Here is a 21,718-nt window from a genome sequence, read left to right on the forward strand (position 1 = left end):
ATTATACAGAAATTTATTATTTGTTAAAAATGGTTTTTTTTTTTAACTTTACCTAGTTGGCACATGTTAGTGGCTAGCACATAGGATAATCGAAATTTTTGTTTATTCGCTTTGTAGTGGTTTAATCTTGTTCAGCTCAATTATGAAGTAAATTATTCAATATTTGGAATACTAGTTTTTATTCTGTACCTATATGACATAAGCTTTTGTTTAAAAGATACCAACCCCCAATATTTTAATATGGTGTTAAAGCATGTATTGTTTATCATCAATTGCAAACTTACAATAATGAAATTAAAACTAGTTCAATTACTTTTAAAGGTAATTTATGGTTGGCTATATTGCTTTGAAACGAGTAAACTTCTTTTTTCAGATATAGTAGTCTTAACTGTAGAATCAGTTTGCAAGAATATATACTATTTAAGTATGCATATTTCATATATACATACTTTAATAGTATATATACTTTAAAACACATTCTCTCTTTGTATATGTATGCATGTATGTAGGGAAGAGAATAAATTCTTTCCATAATATAAATGTACTAAATAAAATGAAAAACCACTAGTCACAAACTATTATTTTTTGATAAGGTTATTTCTTGGCGTATAAATTATATTATTAAAATCTTAAATAAGCATAGAAACCAATTAACCCCAAAATAATTGCTTTTATAATCATCATTTAATTAGTCATAGTAATACATTTTTGATTTACATTCTAATTTTCAAATTGAATAAAAATTACCATTTTTTAAATTGAATCAACTTCTATTTCTCAAGCATACACAAGTTGGGCAATTTTAAAGATATTCAAATTGCAAAGCTTTTATAACTGAATGTCTTACTCTCTAGTAGTTTTACTGATAGGGAACCTGAAGTTTTTTCATCAAATAAAAATTGCATACATAAATAGATAATACAATAGTAGTTTAAGAAAATACAGTAAACTAATGCAACAAAGCTGATAAATATAACATTTAGTTATGATAAACATAAAAATCAATAAAGATTACAACTACGAAGAAGTTATGAAAACATTACAATATATGGATTTTACAATAATGAAAAAATATATATACTCATATCAATGTAAATTACTTTTACAAATTATCATAAAATTTTTATTTTCTAAAGAAAATAGCAAGCAGTTAAAGCAAGTATTCAATTTACAAAATAATTAAAAGCTACAGTACCATAAAGTATTTTTTAAAAAAATCAAAAGTTTTACAATTCAGTAACTTCAAATCAAGAAGATTTTTTGTTCCACAAAAAATTATTATACTTATGAAGAAACTGCAAATCACTTAAAATTGTAATAAACTCCATTAAAAACTCAACTTTGCAAACATAAGTAAACATGCTTGCATTTTGCAAGCGTGCTAGTTTAAAAATAAAAACAATAACTATACTACAATCTTAAATGTTTCACTTATTTATTTAGACTTAGCTCTAACTATTTACAAAGAACATCTTGTACACATCTAAAAATACATTAAGAGTATATAGGTTGCTAAATAGCTCCCTTATATAAAAGTTACTTCAATAAAATAACTTAGACGTTCAGCATTAATAAAATTTTGATAAAATTATTTTTAAAATATTTAAAGTCGTTATTCAAATCATTAAATCTGAAAAATATCATTATTGTTATTGACATTAGTCATCATAGCCAATAGAAAAAGAACTTCGTTTCCTGTCAAGAAAATTAAAACCAGTAAATGACAATGAAGGTGATTGAGGTGACTTAGGGATATCAATGCATAGTGGTATGTCAACTTGAACGGATCCGCTTCTTTGTCTTCCCTCACCAGGTTGCACTTCAGCTTGACTTTCACTGACGCTTCTTTGCCTTCTACTTTGATTCAAATCATTTTGAGGAATTAGCATCGCAGCCGATGACGATTTAATGAGTTGAGGTTTTGTTTTCCAAACTAATGAAGATGGGGATTTATTTGACATAATACAGTATACTAATTTGCAATTTTGTGATAATTTAACTTCCAAAAATGACAGCTAAGTGTTGGCTTACCTAACGTAATTTTGATTCAAAGCGTGCCTGTGTTAGCATCTGAACTCTTACATACAGAATTAAATCAAATGGAATCAAAAGATTCAAAAATTTTGGTTTTAGAAATCAAAATTAAGGTGAAATACTAAAAAAGTATTAGAATAATCAACGTTTAAATTATGAGTGATAAATAAAGCAAATATACAAATACAGTATACTAGACTCAAAAATATTTTTATTTTCAGTAATTTTTTAGTATCTTATTTTCCGTGCCGACATGGACTAGTTTTAGTAAAATGGATTTAGGTTCGAAGCGCTGAGAATCAACACAAAAAAAAAAAACAAAAAAAAAAAAACAAAAAAAAAACCCGTCGGTTTTCTACTCAACAATTTACATAAATAAGATTTCAACAGTTTTTCTTTTTTACATAATTAGGATTTTAACAGTTTTTATTTAATTTTTTTTTTAAATATCAGTTTTCTACTCAACAATTCACATAAATAATTTTAGTTTTTCTTCATTTATTGATTACAATATTATATTTTTAAAATGTCGAATTAATGTCGAGTTGGTATTTCATATTAGTCTCACAAATAAATGTATGGCATAAAAAATATTTTTCTTATTGTATTCAGTGACTAAATTTCAGTATTAATAAAAAAAAAGAAATGTGTTATAATCATTTTTTTTATACTAAAAAAGATTACTACATTTTATTTTAATAATTACTTCCCTAATTATTCTAATTATTAGTATATATTTTTTTATTTTATCAACAACAAAAAAAAAAAAAAAAAATTAAGCCTTTTTGTAAAATATTTAATGCAAGGAAAAGATTAACTTTTTGGAATCAATCTTTTATTCTCATAAAATCTTATTAAAATATTGTTTGTTTGTTGTTAAGCTTATTTGATCAAATATGCTTAACAACATTATAACTTCAATTGAAGTTATAAAAGTCTACTTCTATATCACTGTTAAAACTGAGCTGAGAAAGCTGCTGCGGAGAGCTTATACTTTTAAATGATAGATAAATAGTAGACCTCCATGGTTGTTTAGTGCAATATATTAAAAAAAACTATTGTAATTGCCTGCTAAACTGAAACTAACCTATCTACTAAAACTGAAACTAAACTGTCTACTAAAGCTATTGTAAATGTCTACTATAAATGCCTATTAAACTTTTTAAATTTTTTTCATTAATTATGAAAAACACTATTTTAATAGAGTTTTTAAGTTTTCCATATATAAAATTTGTATATTGTTTATGTCTATAAGATAATATATATATTGAATAGTTTTTTGTTTCAGTAAATCAAATAGTTGTAGATAATAAAAAGTATAACAGTTACATAATTAAAATTAACATTCAACTTTTAACAATATCATTGATTATATTATGTTCATTATGAATTCTTTTTGTTTTAAATAGAATTATATATATATATATATATATATATATATATATATATATATATATATATATATAAATATATATATATATATATATATATATATATATATATATATGTATACATATATGTGTATATATATTTATATATGTATATATATACATATATATGTGTTCATATATACATGCATATATATGTGTTCATATATACATGCATATATATACATATATATATATATACATTATATATATACATAAATATATATATGTATATATATATATATATATGTATATATATATATATATATATATATATATATATATATATATATATATATATATATATATATATGTATATATATATATATATATTTATATATATATGTATATATATATATATATATATATATATATATTTATATATATAAGCTCAAGTTAAACAAGCGTTTTTTTAACTAATTTATAATTGTTCTGTTTTTTAAGAACATTGAGCACTCTTTTTGTAAAATACACAGACATCTTGCATGAAATATCATTTATGATTTCATACTGAAAAAATAATTTTCATTATTATTTACATTTTTTTTACTACACTTTTTTATTTACTAATTGAGAAGGAAACATAATAGCAGAGCTATGCGAGACTAGTTTCCTTTGTACCAAGGTACTACTCATATACTGAGTAGGAGGAGCCAGGATTTAAACATGTAATCCTGCTGCTATAATTAATAATAATTCTTAACTATAACAGAACTAAAACCAACTAAGCTTTTCCAGTTCTGTGTCATTAAAAAGTCATCTGTCTGGGCTTTAGTAACTATAGTTAAAGATTTAATTTTGCAATCTGCAATCTAGATATGAAAAGCATTTATTGCAGCATAAAAATTGCTTTTTTAGCTATTCCATCATGACATCATTAATCACGCTTTATAAAAAGCTGAGTGCGAAAAGAATATCACCTCATTAAAGCATGTATTGTATACTTAATTTCTTCCAGAAATACTAAGAAAATAGGTATAGGTGGGCCTCAATAATATTTCAAGGTTATTACTGCTATACATATAATATTTGGCATCATGTTTTTGTAAATTTATACTGAAAAGTTTTATGACTGGATTTTTAGAAGCCACACTTTTTTTTTGTTTAAATTTGATTTGAGTTAAAATATTAATAGAATTTAAGATTTTAGTAATTGTCTTGACATTTGGCATGACATTTTTGACGTTTTGACATGACATTTCTTGTAGTACTTGATAAATAATTTAATATATAACATAATAATCTTTATGTCTTCTTAATGGTTTTTTGCATACGTTTTTTTGTGATATTATTATTGCATTTTATTTTACGTCTGACAATGGTGTGAGCTAATCAGACTGAAATATTACATAAAGAAATTAAAAATTAGTACTTAGCTAAAATTTAGTAATTTACTAGAAATTAGTACTTAAAAATTAATATTTTATGTTTTATATATTCAACACTAAAGTTTTTTTTTATAACATATTTTGTCAAAGTAATCATAATATTTTTATTTTATTTAGATATTATTAAACAAAAAAAATGGAAGACAAGCGTAAGCGTGATTTAGAAGATGAAATGAGCAGGTATAATGTTGTTTTACAGACTAATATAATCAAATTTTAAGTCTGCGCACAAACAAAAAGAAAAACTGTATAATTTTTTCACCTGATTAGTGAAATAGTTTTTAGTTAATTTAAAACAGAAAAGAGTCATTCCATGCCAAGTGGACCAAGGTTTAATATGGGCCACCTCAAGTTTTGATAAAACTTGGTGGGTTAGTTTATATCAATAAGAAAAGCAATTCCTAGAAATTTCAACATAAAACTTTTACATTCTTTGTTCATGAGATATGGTCATTTAAAACTTCTGATTTGTCAAAAAATAAAAACTTGTTTTTATTTTTATCCGAAAATATCTTTTGTTCATACTTTGAACCTCCATATTTTAAAAACAAAATTTCATAAAATCTTTTAGTTTTTTTTATTGTAAACAATAATTAAAACTAGATGTACTTTAATAAAACTAAGACATTAAATTTTCTAGAATTTAGTAAAACCTTGACATTGAATTTTTGAATGTCCCTTTTATTCATTATGGCTAACTAAAAAAATTGTTTGCAAATTCCTAAAAATGGCTTTGGCTAAAACTTAAGAATTTGTTTCTTCACCTCAAACTACCTGTAACCTAGGATCAACTGATTTTAATATGAATTATTTTTCCTACTGATTTAATAGACTTTATTACAGTGGTTTCAGTAAAAAAAATTAGTGGGTACTTATGGGAAAATTACAAAACCAATATAATACAATACAAAATTTGTATATATGTCTTAAATATATGTCTTATATATATGTCTTAAATTAAACCTGAATTAAATTCAGTTTTTAAATATCCCTAGCCTTCTTCTCCCCTGTCCATTTACTTTTTAACATGTACATTTTTGTCCAGAATTTAGAAAAAAAATTATAATTAAACATTTCTGAAGTGCCTTTATACACAAACACACTACTGAACTTAAACATGTAAAAGCTGGGAAATTGAGTTTGTAATGTTAGATAAAAAGACTGCATGTAAAATTTATAAGTATACAAAAATGAAAAGAAAGACTTTTATTCTAGTTTCCTCACTATTTAACATCATGACTATAAATTTTGTAACATTTTTGAAATCCTTTCACTATTCCACTTCTCGCCATTTATTTGACATTGATTATCATTTTTAAATTTTGATTACAACTTATACCAAGTTATAAGAGTTATTTGACTTGTCAATACAAGCCACAGATTAATTATGTAATAAAAAGTACTAAATTTATAATTATTTGTTATTGTAAAAAAGTGTTAATTCAGTTTTTTTATGAGCTAAATACAAGCCTTGTTATGAGATTTTATTGCATAACAAAAAAACTTAAATAAATATAACTTTATCACAACTTGGTATTTAATTATTAAAAGTTAAATTACATCATTAGCATATTTTAAAGTATTGCATTGTAACTAAATTTAATTTTAAACCACATTAAAAATCATTTAAACTAATAAAACAAAAATTACAAATGATATCTAATATCAGTATTTGAAAAAGATTATATTTACTTATAGTTTATTTCTTAAAACAATCTTATTCTTAACATAATCTTCTGTTTCTTTATCAAAACATTTTTTTTTTATGTATTTAATGTAATGTTTAAAGATTATAAACAATTATAGATAGATCTTAGTTACCTATAAGATATTAACAGTTGCGGTTAAATACTTTTTTTTTAGGCAAGTCTTCCTAGGAAACGCGTGCAGTTTTTCGCCTTGTATGTCCACACATGAGTATTTTATTTTAGGTAACTTGGTCATGGTTGTTTGCAAGTTTTATTATATTAGGTGTTGCAGAAAAAACTATGTTTTAAAAACAAAGAAAGCAAAACTAACAAAATAGGAAATAAAAATAAAATTTAAATAGAAAAAAAAATTAATAATTTAAATAATTTGTGTGCTGTTTTTATTTTATTTTTTTAGAGTGGTTGTTATTTTCAGCAATGAAATTGAATAAAGCAAAGTAAAAAAAAAAAAAAAAAAAAATTTTTAAAGTCAACAATAAAAAGAATGATTTACCTATATTTTATTTATTTTGTTTAAAAAGAGGAACGTAAAAATATAAATAGCTATCTGTTTGTTAAATTTATTTGTATAATTTTAATGTAACAAGAACATATCGTCCCTATATAAAGCCTCTATATAATGCATGTGTATACAGGTTTGGATAGAAATAGTGTGTGATTGAGCATTATTGCTCACCACGCAAATGGTTTTATTTTTTGACAACTTGACCACGACTGTTTAAATGTTTAGATGATTTTTAAACATTTTAGAAATGTGCTGAATAAAGAAGTGCTAGCTAAACTTAAAGTAGAAAGAGAGTTAAAAAAAAACAACAAACATTCCTTACGAAAAAGAAAATTTATAAGCACTAATTCAAAACTCAAACTCGAATCAAAAATTACTTTTTGTTACATTTTTAATTGCGTTTAAAATAAATTACTTAAAAAATTTATCTTTTGAAACGTTTTATTAAAGTTACGCAAAATGCTTTTACAAATTACTTCTAATGATTGTTAAATAAATGAACAAATTTTGTTTAAATTACTAAAGTGTAAAGTGTTATATATATTATTTTTAAATTGTATAAACATTTTTTCCAAATAATTGCAAAAAAATAAACAAATGTTTTAAAAAATACCATAGTCTATTTAAAATAGTAATTTTAATCATTTTATGCTCTGATTTGTTAGTCAAGTTAAAAAAAAAGGGTTTTAAACAATTCTTTGTAAAAATAGAAACAGAAAAATAAAGCAATCATTCCATTGCAACTGAAAATTTAGTTTAACTTATTTATAATTTAAAGTAACTTAAAAAATTATCTTTCAAAAGATTTTTAGAAAGACATGGAAAAATAGTTTCAAACAAATTATTATATTTAAATTTATCATTGAAGAAAAAAACTAATTTAAATATAACATTATTTGTTAATTTGCACAAAATACGTTCATTTTAAAAAATCACTATAATGACTTTTTTATTTTACTTAAAGTTCGCATAAAATAAAAACTTTAGAAAAGATCCACGATTAAAATTTATTTATAATGTAACAATTTTTTTTATAGCATTTAAATTGTTAAAACATCAAAACTGCCGTGGTCAAATTGTAAAGAAAAAATATTTTAAGGTGGTCAGTTACAGTGTGCGATCGCATACCATTCCTAGCCAAGCCTGCGTATACTTTTATGTATAACTTTTTTTATTATACAATTATAATTGTGTGTTCACAGATATATGCACATTAAGCTTATTTGAATAAGGTGTTGACTCTATACATGGAATGTCTGTGGTTCCAATTCTACCCTTGTCCATTTTTTTAAATTGTTTTTTTAAATACCATTGGTCATATATTTGCTTTTTAACTTTGGCTTACTTTTCTTTTTTGTATTTAACAATCTCTTTGTTGTATCTTTTTGAATGATACACTTCTTTTCAAATCTAGGTTTCTTATACCATTTAAGTCTTTCAGTGTATTTCATGTCTACACATCTTTCATATAACCTTAATTGTTTCATATTATCTTTCTATTCCTGTGCGTTTTTTATCTACAATCTTTTAGTGCTTTTTAGTTTTGGATACCTGTTGTTTTTTAACATTCGGCTCTGTTCGTATAGTTCTACCTACCCTATCTTTTTTGGTCTACAATATTATTGGTGAACAATTATTAATATTAATTATTATTAATTGTTGTGCAATTATTAATGATAATTGTTAATAATTGTTTACGTATATTTCATCAGTAAGTAGTAGACCAAAAGGGAGGAGGTGGGTTGGAACAGAAAAATATGGGAAGAGATGGGATTCATACCGCGAACATTCCATGTTTGAAATAAACACTTTATCCAAATAAGCTAGTAAATATAGTTATATAATAAAAAAAGTTATATGCAAGAGTATATGCATGCATTTTATAGATGCTTTCAAATAGGGACAGTATATACTTGTTACCTTAAAGTTATAAAAATATTTTTTACAAACAGATAGCAATTTATAATTATGCTTTCCTCTTTAAAAGAAACAAATAAATTTTAGGAATATCATTCTATTTAATATTGACTTTAAGCTGTTTATTTTTTTTTTTTTTTTTTTTAATTTGCCTTATCCAATTTTGATGCTAAAAATAACCACTCAAAAAAATATATATATAAAAGCAGTATACAAATTGTTTAAGTTGTAAACTTTTTATTAATTTTTTTTCTATTTAAGTTTATTTTAGTTTCCTATTTTGTTAGTTTTACTTTCTTTTTTTTTGAGCTATAGTTTTTTCTGCTAAGTATTAATGAAACACCTAATATATAATAAAACCTGCCGTGAGCAAGTTGTCTAAAATAAAATACTTATTCATAGATATGCAAAACAAAAAACTGCATGCATTTTCAAGAAAGGCTTGTATGGCCTAATATTTTATCAATAAATGCCACATAAACGACATTAAAAGATATTTTAAATATTCCAAGCATTTTCAATAAGATCATCCACTAGAAGAGTCACTGGAGCTATATCATGTTTTTTGTTGGCTTTTTGCCACTGATTAAAGGTGATTTCTTCCATGCTGTGTTTATCAAACAAAGTTATAAAATACTCTTTTAGTGTGTTGGTATCTCAGCAGTTATAGCAACTGTGCAGCATGCAGTCTTGATTTGTTAAGTCATATACAACTAATGTCAAGAGATCTCTATAGTCTGAAATATCTGGTATTTTTAATGCTAAAAGTTTTGCATTCTGGTGGTACTCACAAACACATACTAAGTGGAGACCTGAAGAAAAAACAAAACAATTTTTTTTATTTTTATTTTTCTAATTTACTCCTAACAAGGCTGCAACCACTTTTAAGTTGGGAGTTACTAGAAAACAAAGAATAGACAGGGGCTATTCTAGACCCTTTTTGACAGAGCTGGCCATATTTCGGCAGCATCCAAATTTAAAATGGAGGACTTTTTTTTCACATTTTTATGTAAAACATGAAGGTGTGAAAAAAAAATCATGACTGTTTAGATGTTTTTCATGCAAATGATTTTTTTTGTTGACAACTTTTCAACAAAAAAAATCACTTGTGTGGTCAGCAGTAGCGTTCGATCGCACGGCATTCCTATCCAAGTCTGTGTATAGTAGTTTGCAGTAAATAACTGAGTGTTTAAGCTAAAATTCACAATCCACTGCAAGCCACAATCTGTTACAGAAGTGAGGTCGGATTCAAGATTGACTGCCTGTTTTAAGCAATCAAAAAGAAAAGACTTTTGTCAAGATAGGAGTATAAAGTTGAGTCATCAGCAAATAAAGCCACTTCAGATATAAAGTTGTCAGGATGATCAATAATGTAGATAAGAAACAAATCAGGACCAAGGATAAAACTTTTAGGTACCCCAGAAGTTACTATAAATGGAGAAGAGTGTTGGCCTATGAGGATGACTTTTATAAATACTTTATCGAAATCTTTAGATGCAACAGCTTATGCCTTACTGCCTCCATCTAATTCATAATATAATTTTCTAAGTTATTAATTTATAAGAGATCAAAAACCATATTTTCTTAGACTTAGATTGTCTGACAGTAAGTTATTTAACTCAAGATGGAATGTTAGAAGTTTGTTGATCAAAGACTCAAATAGGGAGAAGACTGATTGGACAGTAGTCAGAGGGGTCAGAACATTCTACAGAATTTTCAAGAACTGGAATCAAAGATGACATTTTCTAGCAAGCATAAAAACAAGAATCAGTCAAGCACTTATTAAACAGTTTAGTGAATTGAAGAGAGCTCTGGAGAACACTTTTGTAAGGCTATGACAGAAATATTGTCTGGACCACAAGCCATATAAGAGTTTTATTGAGATACAACTAGCTACAGAAGTTGGAGAGATTTAAGTTTCTAGCAATGGGTTCACCTGTTTAACTGGATTAACAGGAAAAGTATGGTAATAAAATTCAAGAGCCAAATTAAAAAAAAGTTCTTTGCAAATAGTTTAGCCTTATCTTTGGGAGAGATAATAAGATCATTCCCATGAATTAGAGATGGAATATTAGAAAATGAAATCTTCAACAGCATCTTAACTTTGTTAATGATGCTGTTGAAGATTTCCTTAAAGTCTCTAGAGCCTAACTTCTGAGATTTAATACAGATTTAGTAAACTTGGAATAATGGAGCTTAGCATCAGGCAGTACCTTTTTACATTGATTTCTTTCAATGATAAAATAATATTTGCTCTCAAAAAAGTTGTTCTTTAGAAATTGATGGAAAAAAAAAAGATAACAATTAGATATAACAGCTGCACAAGAAGGTGAAAACCATGGAGTAGAATGAGGCTTGGTGGCAAAGGAAATTTTAATGAACTCTTAATAAAGTTGTTTTATATTAACTAATATAAGTCTTTTTTTGAATATGTTGCCTTTTACAATCAACTTGCATTGAAACATAGTATGTCATACATGGACACTTTTAAGAGTAATTATCTAATTAGTAGCATTCACCAACTTGATTTTTTACTTTCCCATAGATCTTTTTGTTATTTTTATATTTTAGATGGTTCTGCCATGGTTATGCTTTGCATTTGTTTCAAATATCACGCAGCTTTTACCATTTTTAGGGAAGCAAAAAATAGTTTTTTATATAACTAATGTTTCAACTTACAGGAACCAAAGTCAGTAATGTAATTTTTTCTGATTTTAAAGAAACATCAAATTTGCTTTAATTAATTCCAGCGTACTTTATGAGCTACTAGTTTTAAAGATGAACAACCAAGGCAAATTAATGTTTTAATTAAAGTTTTCTTTTAAATGTCTCACTAAAATCATTATCTTTATGCTTCCATAATTTTCCTAATTTTTTTGAAAATACAATATTTTTAAATATTATGTACAAAGCTTATGGCCAGGTATTAAATCAAACTCCTACGCAACAGCAATACTGTTTAGGCTGACAGATTCTAAAAAGTAACAAAATGATAAAATGTTAAATAAGCCATTATCTTTTCAAAAATTAATTAAAGTCATTTTATTTTAAATACTTTTACCCATTGTTTACTTGAATTTTACACATTGTTTACTTTATTTGAACTATTTTATTCTTTTGTATTTACTTAACTTTAATTTGTTACTCAATACTTTTATTATTGATTTACAAAATAAAATCCTTATCAAAGTTATCTATTGGTTTAAATTGATTATCTTAATCAATTTTAAATAATTTGTTTTGATTATATTAATGTTATTTTGTTTATTTAATATATAATGTATCTGGTAAGCAACATTTTAATAAATTCAATAAAGCTTAATTCAAAATAAAGTTTATGAATAACGATTTTAAATTTACCAACCAGTTAAATTAAACATCTATTAAATTAAATGTCAATATTTTATAATAAAAATTTAACAATTTATCAAGAATCTGTTACTTCTACTATAGATTATAGAAATTAATAATTAATAAATATTTTATTTTGGTTGAAGAAAAAAAAATGTTGTAGCAGTTGGTAAACTAAACAAAATTAAAACAAAGTTATTGTTTAAATAAAAATAAACAAGATAAAAATATGCAATAGTGTGACCAGCATCTTCATTTTTATGTAGATGAATGCCTTTAATAAATGTATAATAACCAATTAAAAATAACATTATCAATAAGAAACAATTTTAAAAATCTAACTTTTCTTTTTATTTCTTTTTACATCTTTGCTTCCAACAAGTCTGCAAGCAACCACTATAAGAGTTGGAAGTTCCTGGAATAGAAAAGATGAAATTTGTAGAGCAAGATAACAATTGACAGACGACTTAAAAGATTGCAAATTATATGACTTATATATATATTTTTTAAACTTATATATTTTTTTAAACTTATATATATTTTTTAGAACAATACGAATTTTTAAAGCATACTTATTGATCATGATATTTTCACATATTATTAATTGTGTTACTTTTACATATTACTTACATTTATCATCTATTTGATTTGTATAATTTAAATCAAATAAATAATAATATGTAAGTCTGAAAATAATCCTAAAATTTGTTAAAAACGAGTTCTGCAAATAAAATCCCAAAACCAAAAATACTATTTTAACTTTTTGGGTTTAGTGAAAAATAATCCAAATAAATATGATTTCACTGTAAATAAAAACTTTAATGTACTAAAAAATAGAACAAATTAGAAAAGCGGTATTCTTAGTTTAATACAATTTTCATTTTATCAAAAATCTACAGTTTAACTGAAATGTCTAATGTAGCACAAACCTTTAAAAATAGGGAAAACCCAATCTAATTTCATAATCTTGTTAAAAAAAAACTCTGTGAAAAGCATTTATTATTCAAACTAGATATTTTTATAACAGAAAAAAATATGCCAATTCATGGAGTTAAAAATAACCTCTTGACTGGAAGTATAATGGCAAAACAACAAATGTTTTTTTGTTAATATCTTAATAAATAATTTATTTTGGTAAGTTTAACTCCAAACCTTTTTTCTGATGTTTATTTACAAAATAAATAAATAAATAAATAAAGATTTATTAGAACAAGTTAAAAAAAAAATAAAAAAATACATGTTCTAAAGGACATACAGGTCCAATAAATAGACACTGACATTATGCCCTTAAATAAGAAAACAAAGTACATAGGAACAAATATAGTTTATAATAGAAACATTCAAGATTTCATTCATTTACTTTATAGACACATTGTTTATCGAAATTGCACGATTTTATTTTATTTTTAAAAATACAAATGTTATCAGCATTTACAGCTTCTGATGTCAGATTATTCCAGATATTTACAACTCGTTGAGAAAAACAATATTTGCGAATGTCAAGTTGACATTGTTGCTTTCGAATCCTAAAAGTATGACCAGGGGTATAATTATTATTGTTAATTTCGAAAAACAAGTTTTTATCTATGCAAACCAAAGTATGCATAATTTTGAAACATAAGACTAAATCATGTTTTAAACGTCTGAGTTTTAGAGAATCCAAACCAAGCAACTGTAAACGGCTAGAATAGCTTAAACAACTAATATTAGCAATTTTTTTTGTGAATCGTTTTTGAATATTTTCAATAGATTTAATTAACATAGTTTGGTGTGGCGACCAAACTGGAGAGCAATATTCAATAATTAGTCTTATATAAGTGGTAAATGCACGTACTAATATAATAGGATTGCGAGTTTTAAAGCATTTTAAGATTTGGTATGCTCTAGTATTTGCTACATGAATGACTCTGGCAATGTGTTTTTTGTAGTTTTGGCGGGAGTCCATAATTACTCCAAGATCTTTTGGGTTAGATGACCAAGCTAGAATACAATCACCAAACTTGTAATTAAAACTAATACCATGCAATGGAGAAAGTGCTATTCTGTGTGCAAAACATTTCTTGCTGGCAATTGCCAAATATCCGACCAAATAATTATTCTATCAAGAGCAACAGTTAAATCGTGGCTATGATTCATATCGCAATACGAACTGTATAACTTTAAATCATCAGCAAAAAGTTTTATTGTACATTCAAGTTTGTTTACTACAGATGATGAGTCATTTATAAATAATAAGAAAAAAGTTGATCCTAGCACACTAACCTGAGGTACACCACTTACAATTCGAATCGGATCTGATAAAGCACTACTAATCTTTACCTGTTGAGATCTTTCTGTGAGAAATGCAGTGATCCACTTTAAAAGGTTACCACGAATATTGTATAATGAAAGTTTAAATATTAGTAATCATTAATTGTACTCAAAAACTCGAAATCCCAATTTATTTTTGATAAATATAACTCAAGGCTCTTAAAATCAGCATTAGAAAAGTCGTAGAAAGATTCTGGTTTATTTTCACACTGGTTGAAATTGTTCGTATTTGTAAAAAATTGGACTGTGTTATGGTCGCTAGTGCTAAAAGGACACTAAACAGATATATCACTTATAAGAGAACTGTTGTTTGAAAAAACAAGATCAAGAAAATTCATATTGTGCGTGGGTTCTTTAACAAATTGGTGCAAACCGAGTTCGTTTACCAAATTTAAGAATATACTATGACACTTTTCATTTGGTGAGACATATTAGGCCAATCCATTTTAGGTAAGTTGAAGTCACCAACAATAATAATCTGCGACACCGAGTAACACAAATTATAAATAATTGAAATCATCAATTCAAGATAAGCAACATCTGTTATTGTATAGAAAGGTGGACGATAGCAAGTTACAAGACGGAGTTACTGAGATCCGAAAATCATATCAACACAGATGATATCAATATCAGTATCTGTTTGCTTAATCTGCACTTTTTCTACTTTAATGTCATTTCTACAGTAAATTGCGACTCCTCCGCCAATTTTAATACGGTCTTTGCGATAAATTGAGTAATCTTTAGGACATAAAATAGCGTTAAAAAGTTTATTATTGAAAAATGTCTCACACACACAGATTACAGCCGGTTTTGTAGCCTCAGCATATAAATAAAACTCATGAAGTTTATTGGCAAGGCTTCTTGCGTTAAAAAGACGAAAAGAAAATTTTTTTATTTGAATTTTTTTGTAAAGAAAGGCTGTCATTGTTATTGAAATTAATTTGTTGTTAGCAATATTTTTTCAACTTATTTTTTCATTTTTAACTTTTTTGGTTATTTGATAAATCGAGTTATTTTTGGACGAAAATTTATTGTTAATTGACATATAGTTAAAACCAACAGAAGTTAATGATTCGTAACAGTTCAGATTTGATTCCTGTTATTTGAAATTAATTGCTACTTGTTGATTTTAACAACTCTGTTGTTACGTATTCCATAATAATAAACCAAAGGTTTTCTAAATTTAGTTTTTTGCTCTCACCTTTTAATAATTTGACATTATACCTTTTGGCTTCAGTTAAGTCAGGGTTGATAAAAACATTGCTAAACCTGCTTGAACTTTTTAAGATTTTCGCAGCTTTTTTTTTTTCGCAGTGATTATTATTTTTTTGCAACTGCTGAGATTCTTAATCAGTTGGTTGTACTTATGATGTGGTGTTGTACATATGACATGATATTGTTGTGGATGTATAAATTAGGCATTTAACTTTAAAGTTAAGCACCCAGCATTTTTCATCTTCCTTTTGTAAAATGAGCTGTTAGCTGATTGGTAGGTAGACAAAAATCTTTTTTATATCATTTATATCATGATTTTTATATCATGTTTACTTACATCTTTAGCCATCTCTACCCACTGAAATCCATCAATGTTTAATAAATCTTGTAATCAAGCTTTCTAAGAAGCACACATAAATATCTTTTCTTTTTTTTTTTTTTTAATTTTATTTAGGTGCCCCAAGAAGTCCTTACAGTCTTATCACAGAGCACCGTGGATGAGCATTTAATTGGAAGTTCACGCCTCCTTCCTAACCGATGTCGCAAAACTTGCCCAGAGGTGGGTTTGAACCACAGATCCTTTGTTTTTGAGGCAAGTGTGCTACCACTGCGCCACGGCTGCTCTAAGAAGGCGCTTGTGATCGCACGCCTTATATGACCACGCATATAGTATTTTGTTTTGATAACCTGGCCACAACTCCTTGCATGTTTTACATTTACCCCTTTTAAAAAATGCGCTGAATAAACCAAGGTTAACTTAAACTAAAATTAAAAATTAAAAAAAAAAATTAACTGGAAAGAGAAATAAAAAACTAAAAAAAAAAGCAAGCGTAAATAAAAAATAAAAAATTTTATCGAATGATAAAATGAATAGAAAAAACAACGACACAAAAAATAAAAGCATAAAATTAATATATATTTTTATTTTAATTTAAAAGTCACTGCAAAAAGTACAGAAAAAATCGAAGTTTCAAAGTTATTTAATCCAAAATAATCTTAATTACTTCGAAACTTAATTATTTAAAAATTAAAAAACTTTTATAATTTCTAATGTCTACAAAGCAAATTAAACATAAAAAAATGTTATCTATTTGACACAATGTAATCAACCTTTGCGCTACATAAAATAATAAAAAATATAAAATTTAGCCAATCATTAAAAAACAAAACAAACCAAGTCAGATTTTAAAGTTTTTATTTTCTAAAAGTATACATAGTATACGTACTATTTAAGAAAGAAAGTATTAAAAAAAGAAGCGTAAAACTAACTTGTTCAAAGATTAATAGCTGTTAAAGACAATGAAAAATATCTTAGCAAAGTAACCCACTAGTTAAATAGTATTTTCTCAAGAGTTGTGTAAGATATTATTCTGAAATTTTGGGACATCCTTTTTTCATACTTATGTAAAAAATCATGAATTGTCAGCATAATCTAAAATAGTCCATGAAGAACCTTTCTTAAAAGTTTTCTACATTTGCACAGCTGGCACACCTTGTTTTCTTGACCCATAGTCATTGGGAAATAAATTAAGAATGGACTAATTTAGTGTCTTAAGGGTGATTTTTTGTTGTTGTTGTTTTTCTTGATGATTTTATATGGAATTGCTTACTTGCTAATAAACAGGCGAGTAAAGTTGTTTTTAAAAACTGGATGCATTTTATTGTTTAAAGTTTATTTTCAGGTTTGAATCTGAGATTTCTGGAAACTTGCCACCTCCTCCAAAAATACCAATGCTTCGTCTGCCAACATCAACACCTAGTTCTCAACCATCAAGTTTTAGTCTGCCTGCAAAACCACCTAACCCACCACCTAGGATGCCAACATTTCCTCCAACTTTAAATAATCACATGTTTCATGGACTACCATCAATGGATGGTCTTCATCCTCCAGGAATAATGCCTCCTCATTTAATGGTTCCTCCTATGATGCCTCCACATATGATGATGCCTCACAGTGGTATTTATACCTTAGATTTTTTAAAAGCAATGTAAAAAAGGTAATATGTTAATACCTATAATTATACTTGTTTTAGGACCTTCTGGACTTTTGCCTCCAAGTATGATTATACCAAATTTTGACAAAGATCGTCGTGATGGTAAAAAAGGAATGAAAAAAGAAAAAAAAAAAACTGTTGTTCGTGTTGCAGGTGGTACTGTTTGGGAAGACAGCACATTACTTGATTGGGATCCAAGTAAGTTTTTAACTATAATTGTTCAAAAATGTAGACACTAGAAAAGGAATTAGGTAGCTTGTACTTATTAGGTAAGAGATTGGTAAGAACGTTCTAATGAGGTAATGGGATGCACCTTTTAATTTCTAAGAATAATTGTTTCAAGAAATTTAAAGTTATTTCAACATGTTTTTTTTTACTATTGGAATTTGCAATTAATATTTTCTGTAAGTTTCAAGGAATTCATAATTAACTTTATCGCTGAAAAGATTGCTACTGTTAGCCATGGATATCTTGTAAGTTTTCTTATGTTAAAGCTAAGATCAGTCGCTCCCCATCCTGTTAAATATGCTTTTTTATATCCAAATGGGTGTTTAAAAATCTTTACATTTTTAGATTTATTGTATGTGATAAATTATTTTTTAGACGATTTTCGTATATTCGTTGGTGACCTTGGCAATGAAGTCTCTGATGATGCTTTACTTCGTGCATTTTCTAAATATCCATCCTTGCTTCGTGCAAAGATTGTAAGAGATAAAAAAACTAAAAAAACTAAAGGTTATGGGTTTGTTAGTTTTAAAGATCCCCAAGATTATTTAAAAGCAATGAGAGAGATGAATGGTAAATTTATTTAATTGCTATTTTTTTTAAGATAAAATAATAAATACTATATATTTATATATGTATAATACTGCTATTTTTTGTAAGATAAAAAAATTAATTATATAGGTATAGATCCGTTTATTTAATGGGTGTAATATAAATGCAATAGAAAAATCCAGTAGAAAAATGCTATTGAGGAGAATTTACTTAGGGTTCACCAGTTTTTATTTCTTCTTGGAAGTTCCAAGGGCTTGATTTTGTAATAAAATTTTTAATTAAGTTTTTTTTTGGCAAAATTTTTATTCGAGTTTACAATTGTTGATAAGCTATAAAATAAGTCATGGTACGTTAAACCTTTTGTACTATCGATGCAAAAAGGAAAAGGCTAAAACAAGATAAAGCAGCGATGACAACTCAGTTTAGAAGACAATTGCAATCAACAATTTTAACAGTTTTTCTGGAAAGTGTATGTTGTTATTTTAAAAAATACCTTTCATAGCGCTCTTATCCAACTAAAGTAAATTTTTTATTTGCCGAGGCGCAACACGCCCTAAATAATACGCCCCCATTAAATGTTTTACTTAGAAATATACTAATGATATATTTATGGATGTACGTTAGTTTATCTTGTGCGCTAAATTATAGTGTTTTTTTGTTCAGGAAAATACGTTGGAAACCGGCCTATAAAATTAAGGAAAAGTTCCTGGAAAGAACGAAACATCGGTCAAGCGAGAAAAAAAGAAAAAGAAAAGAAGAAATTAGGCATTCGTTAATAGTATATTTATAATATAATAATAATATTTAATTTCAAACTGTGATGTAAACAATAGGCGATAATGAAAATGTTTCATCAAAAATCTCAACACGATCAAGATAACAAAGTTTGATCAGAAAAGATTAAGGAATATGCCACTATAACAATGTTTGGTCAGAAAAGTTCGATCAAGGAATGTGCCACTATACCATTTTTGCATAGTTGTAATAGCATTCTACATATAACGTATGATTGCGTTTACTTAAAGTTTGTTTAATATCTTTTAACAAAATAGTTTTGTATTTTTGCTTGGTTTATATATTTTTTGCTTTTTTTTTTATGAACCAAAAGTAAGGATCTGAATTCATTAATCCATTAATTTATTTCGAGTTTTTATATAGAATAAAAATAAGTAAATATATAGAAATTAAAATAAGTAAATATTTGTTTAACCATAGCGGGACACTTTTTCTTGGACAAATTTTCTTACTAAATTATCGAGTTCTTCAGAATGATCTCTTTTTCAACGTGTCATTGGTAAACTTAAAATGATTAAAGAAAATCCTAAGTAATATTTTCTAAAAAATTATTATATTTTAGGTATTTATGTAATTAATAAGCATTTTTTGTTGTGGTTTTTTAAAAAAAAAACAATAGAGCAAATCTTTTTATAAATCTTATAAGATGCGCAGATAGAATGCAGATAAAAAAGTGTACTCAAAAAGCATATAGCAAATGCGCGGGATGGGGGGGGGGTATATCTAAATAAAAAACGGTACGTACTTTATTGGACGACCCTTAACGAAGGCCTAGAAATTTTTAGAGTTTATTTCTTAAAAAAAGAAGTAGCATTAACATTTTAATATCATGTGATAACTACAAAATGTTTTAAATTACAATTTTGACGACAACTGTTATGACAAAAAACGTTTTAAATAGTTTTTCACTATGAAAGTATTTCAATTTTGAACAGAATTTTTGACTATGAAATAGCCTAAAATAAATTTTGACAAACTTTTTACTACAAAATATCGTCTAGTAGAATTGCCGAAACTGTTGCACTAATATGATGTACCGATCTTAAATTTACTCACCGTATGAAATACAAGTTGCTTGCAAATAACGTCTTAACGTACTTCTAAACTATTAAAAAGGTGAAAATCGTAGAATTTTCATTTTTTCTGTTACAATTGCTTTAAAATCAAAGTTTATCACAGAATCTGAATTTGTCATTTCCGATTTTTTTTCAAGTTATATACTTAGCATAACTAAATTTTTTTTTTTTTTAGTTATGCCTAAACTTATTGCCAGAGTAATACCTCAATGACCAAACGCAAAATGTAAGTGAGTGTTTAAATGAAATTATTTGGACACTCTGTCCCAAATCTACTTATTATAACAAAAAAAGTACTTACAATTGGTGTGTGTTCTGCTATCATATGTTTTGATGATAGTATTAATGGTATTGTAAATGCTTTTGATTGTTTAAATTTTTCACGTAAAAGTTTTTTTAAAATGTATTAAAAAGTGACCATAATTGAGATTTAACTAGTTGTAAATAGTCATCTAATATTTAGAATATTTAATATTTAGAATATTTAATATTTAGAATATTTAATATTTAGAATATTTAATATTTAGAATATTTAATATTTAGAATATTTAATATTTAGAATATCTAAAATTTTAAAAATATAGAGAGTAGTAAGAAGAGGTCCAAGGAAAGAGTTTCAAAAACACCGAAGGATGCCATCCTAGGATGCCAATCCTATAGTTCTGGATTCCATTAAGTTCTGTTTTGTGTTATTTTAATAAAATGATCTGATTTTTAAAACTGTTTTTTCACAGTACATAATTTTTTTGAACGTTTACATAGTATCTTTACTAATACTTAATGAAACTTTTTGAAATTTTCCATAAGTTTTTGTTACTTATATAGCTACAAAATGACCCTCATTGAAGATAACCATCTAATATTTTAAATATAGTCTCGCTTATTCAAATTTGTACTTATGAAATTTTGAATAAGCGAGTAATATTGCGAAAGTTACCATTCTTATGAAAATGACTAGTTTTGATAGTTTAAATGTGAAACTGGCACAGATTGTAGTTTAATGTTATAAAACAACTGGACGAATTTCATAGTTTAACAGTCATCGTATGTTAAATAATCGTGAACGGTTTTACCCCCTTTTTGGGACCAAAACCAACTTTTTTGTTCGGATTTTAAAATAAAAAATTTTATTCTGACTTCATCCAACCTATATATGTAATTTATGTCAACTATATTTGTAATTAATGTTTTTAAAAAAAAAATCAAATTGTAAAAAATTA

At 25.9% G+C, this 21,718-nt stretch overlaps 1 protein-coding gene across 1 annotated transcript; it reads left to right on the forward strand.

Moving 5' to 3' along the window:
- Positions 1 to 4,947: 4,947 nt before the first annotated feature.
- Positions 4,948 to 19,678, forward strand: LOC100199104 (RNA-binding protein 42). The gene is made up of 5 exons (XM_065788829.1): positions 4,948 to 5,029; positions 17,539 to 17,813; positions 17,890 to 18,048; positions 18,454 to 18,648; positions 19,291 to 19,678. The coding sequence occupies exons 1-5, from the start codon at positions 4,986 to 4,988 to the stop codon at positions 19,401 to 19,403; spliced, it is 786 nt and encodes a 261-aa protein (XP_065644901.1). The 5' UTR covers positions 4,948 to 4,985; the 3' UTR covers positions 19,404 to 19,678.
- The last annotated feature ends 2,040 nt before the right edge of the window (positions 19,679 to 21,718 follow it).

This window comes from Hydra vulgaris, chromosome 01 (genome assembly GCF_038396675.1).
Source record: "Hydra vulgaris chromosome 01, alternate assembly HydraT2T_AEP".
Lineage (NCBI taxonomy): Eukaryota > Metazoa > Cnidaria > Hydrozoa > Anthoathecata > Hydridae > Hydra > Hydra vulgaris.

Coding starts and splice junctions, on each gene's coding strand:
- LOC100199104 (XM_065788829.1), top strand. CDS start 4,986: ATGGAAGACAAGCGTAAGCGTGATTTAGAAGATGAAATGAGCAG. Junction 18,049..18,453: donor ATTACTTGATTGGGATCCAA/GTAAGTTTTTAA, acceptor ATTATTTTTTAG/ACGATTTTCGTATATTCGTT. Junction 18,649..19,290: donor AGCAATGAGAGAGATGAATG/GTAAATTTATTT, acceptor TTTTTTGTTCAG/GAAAATACGTTGGAAACCGG.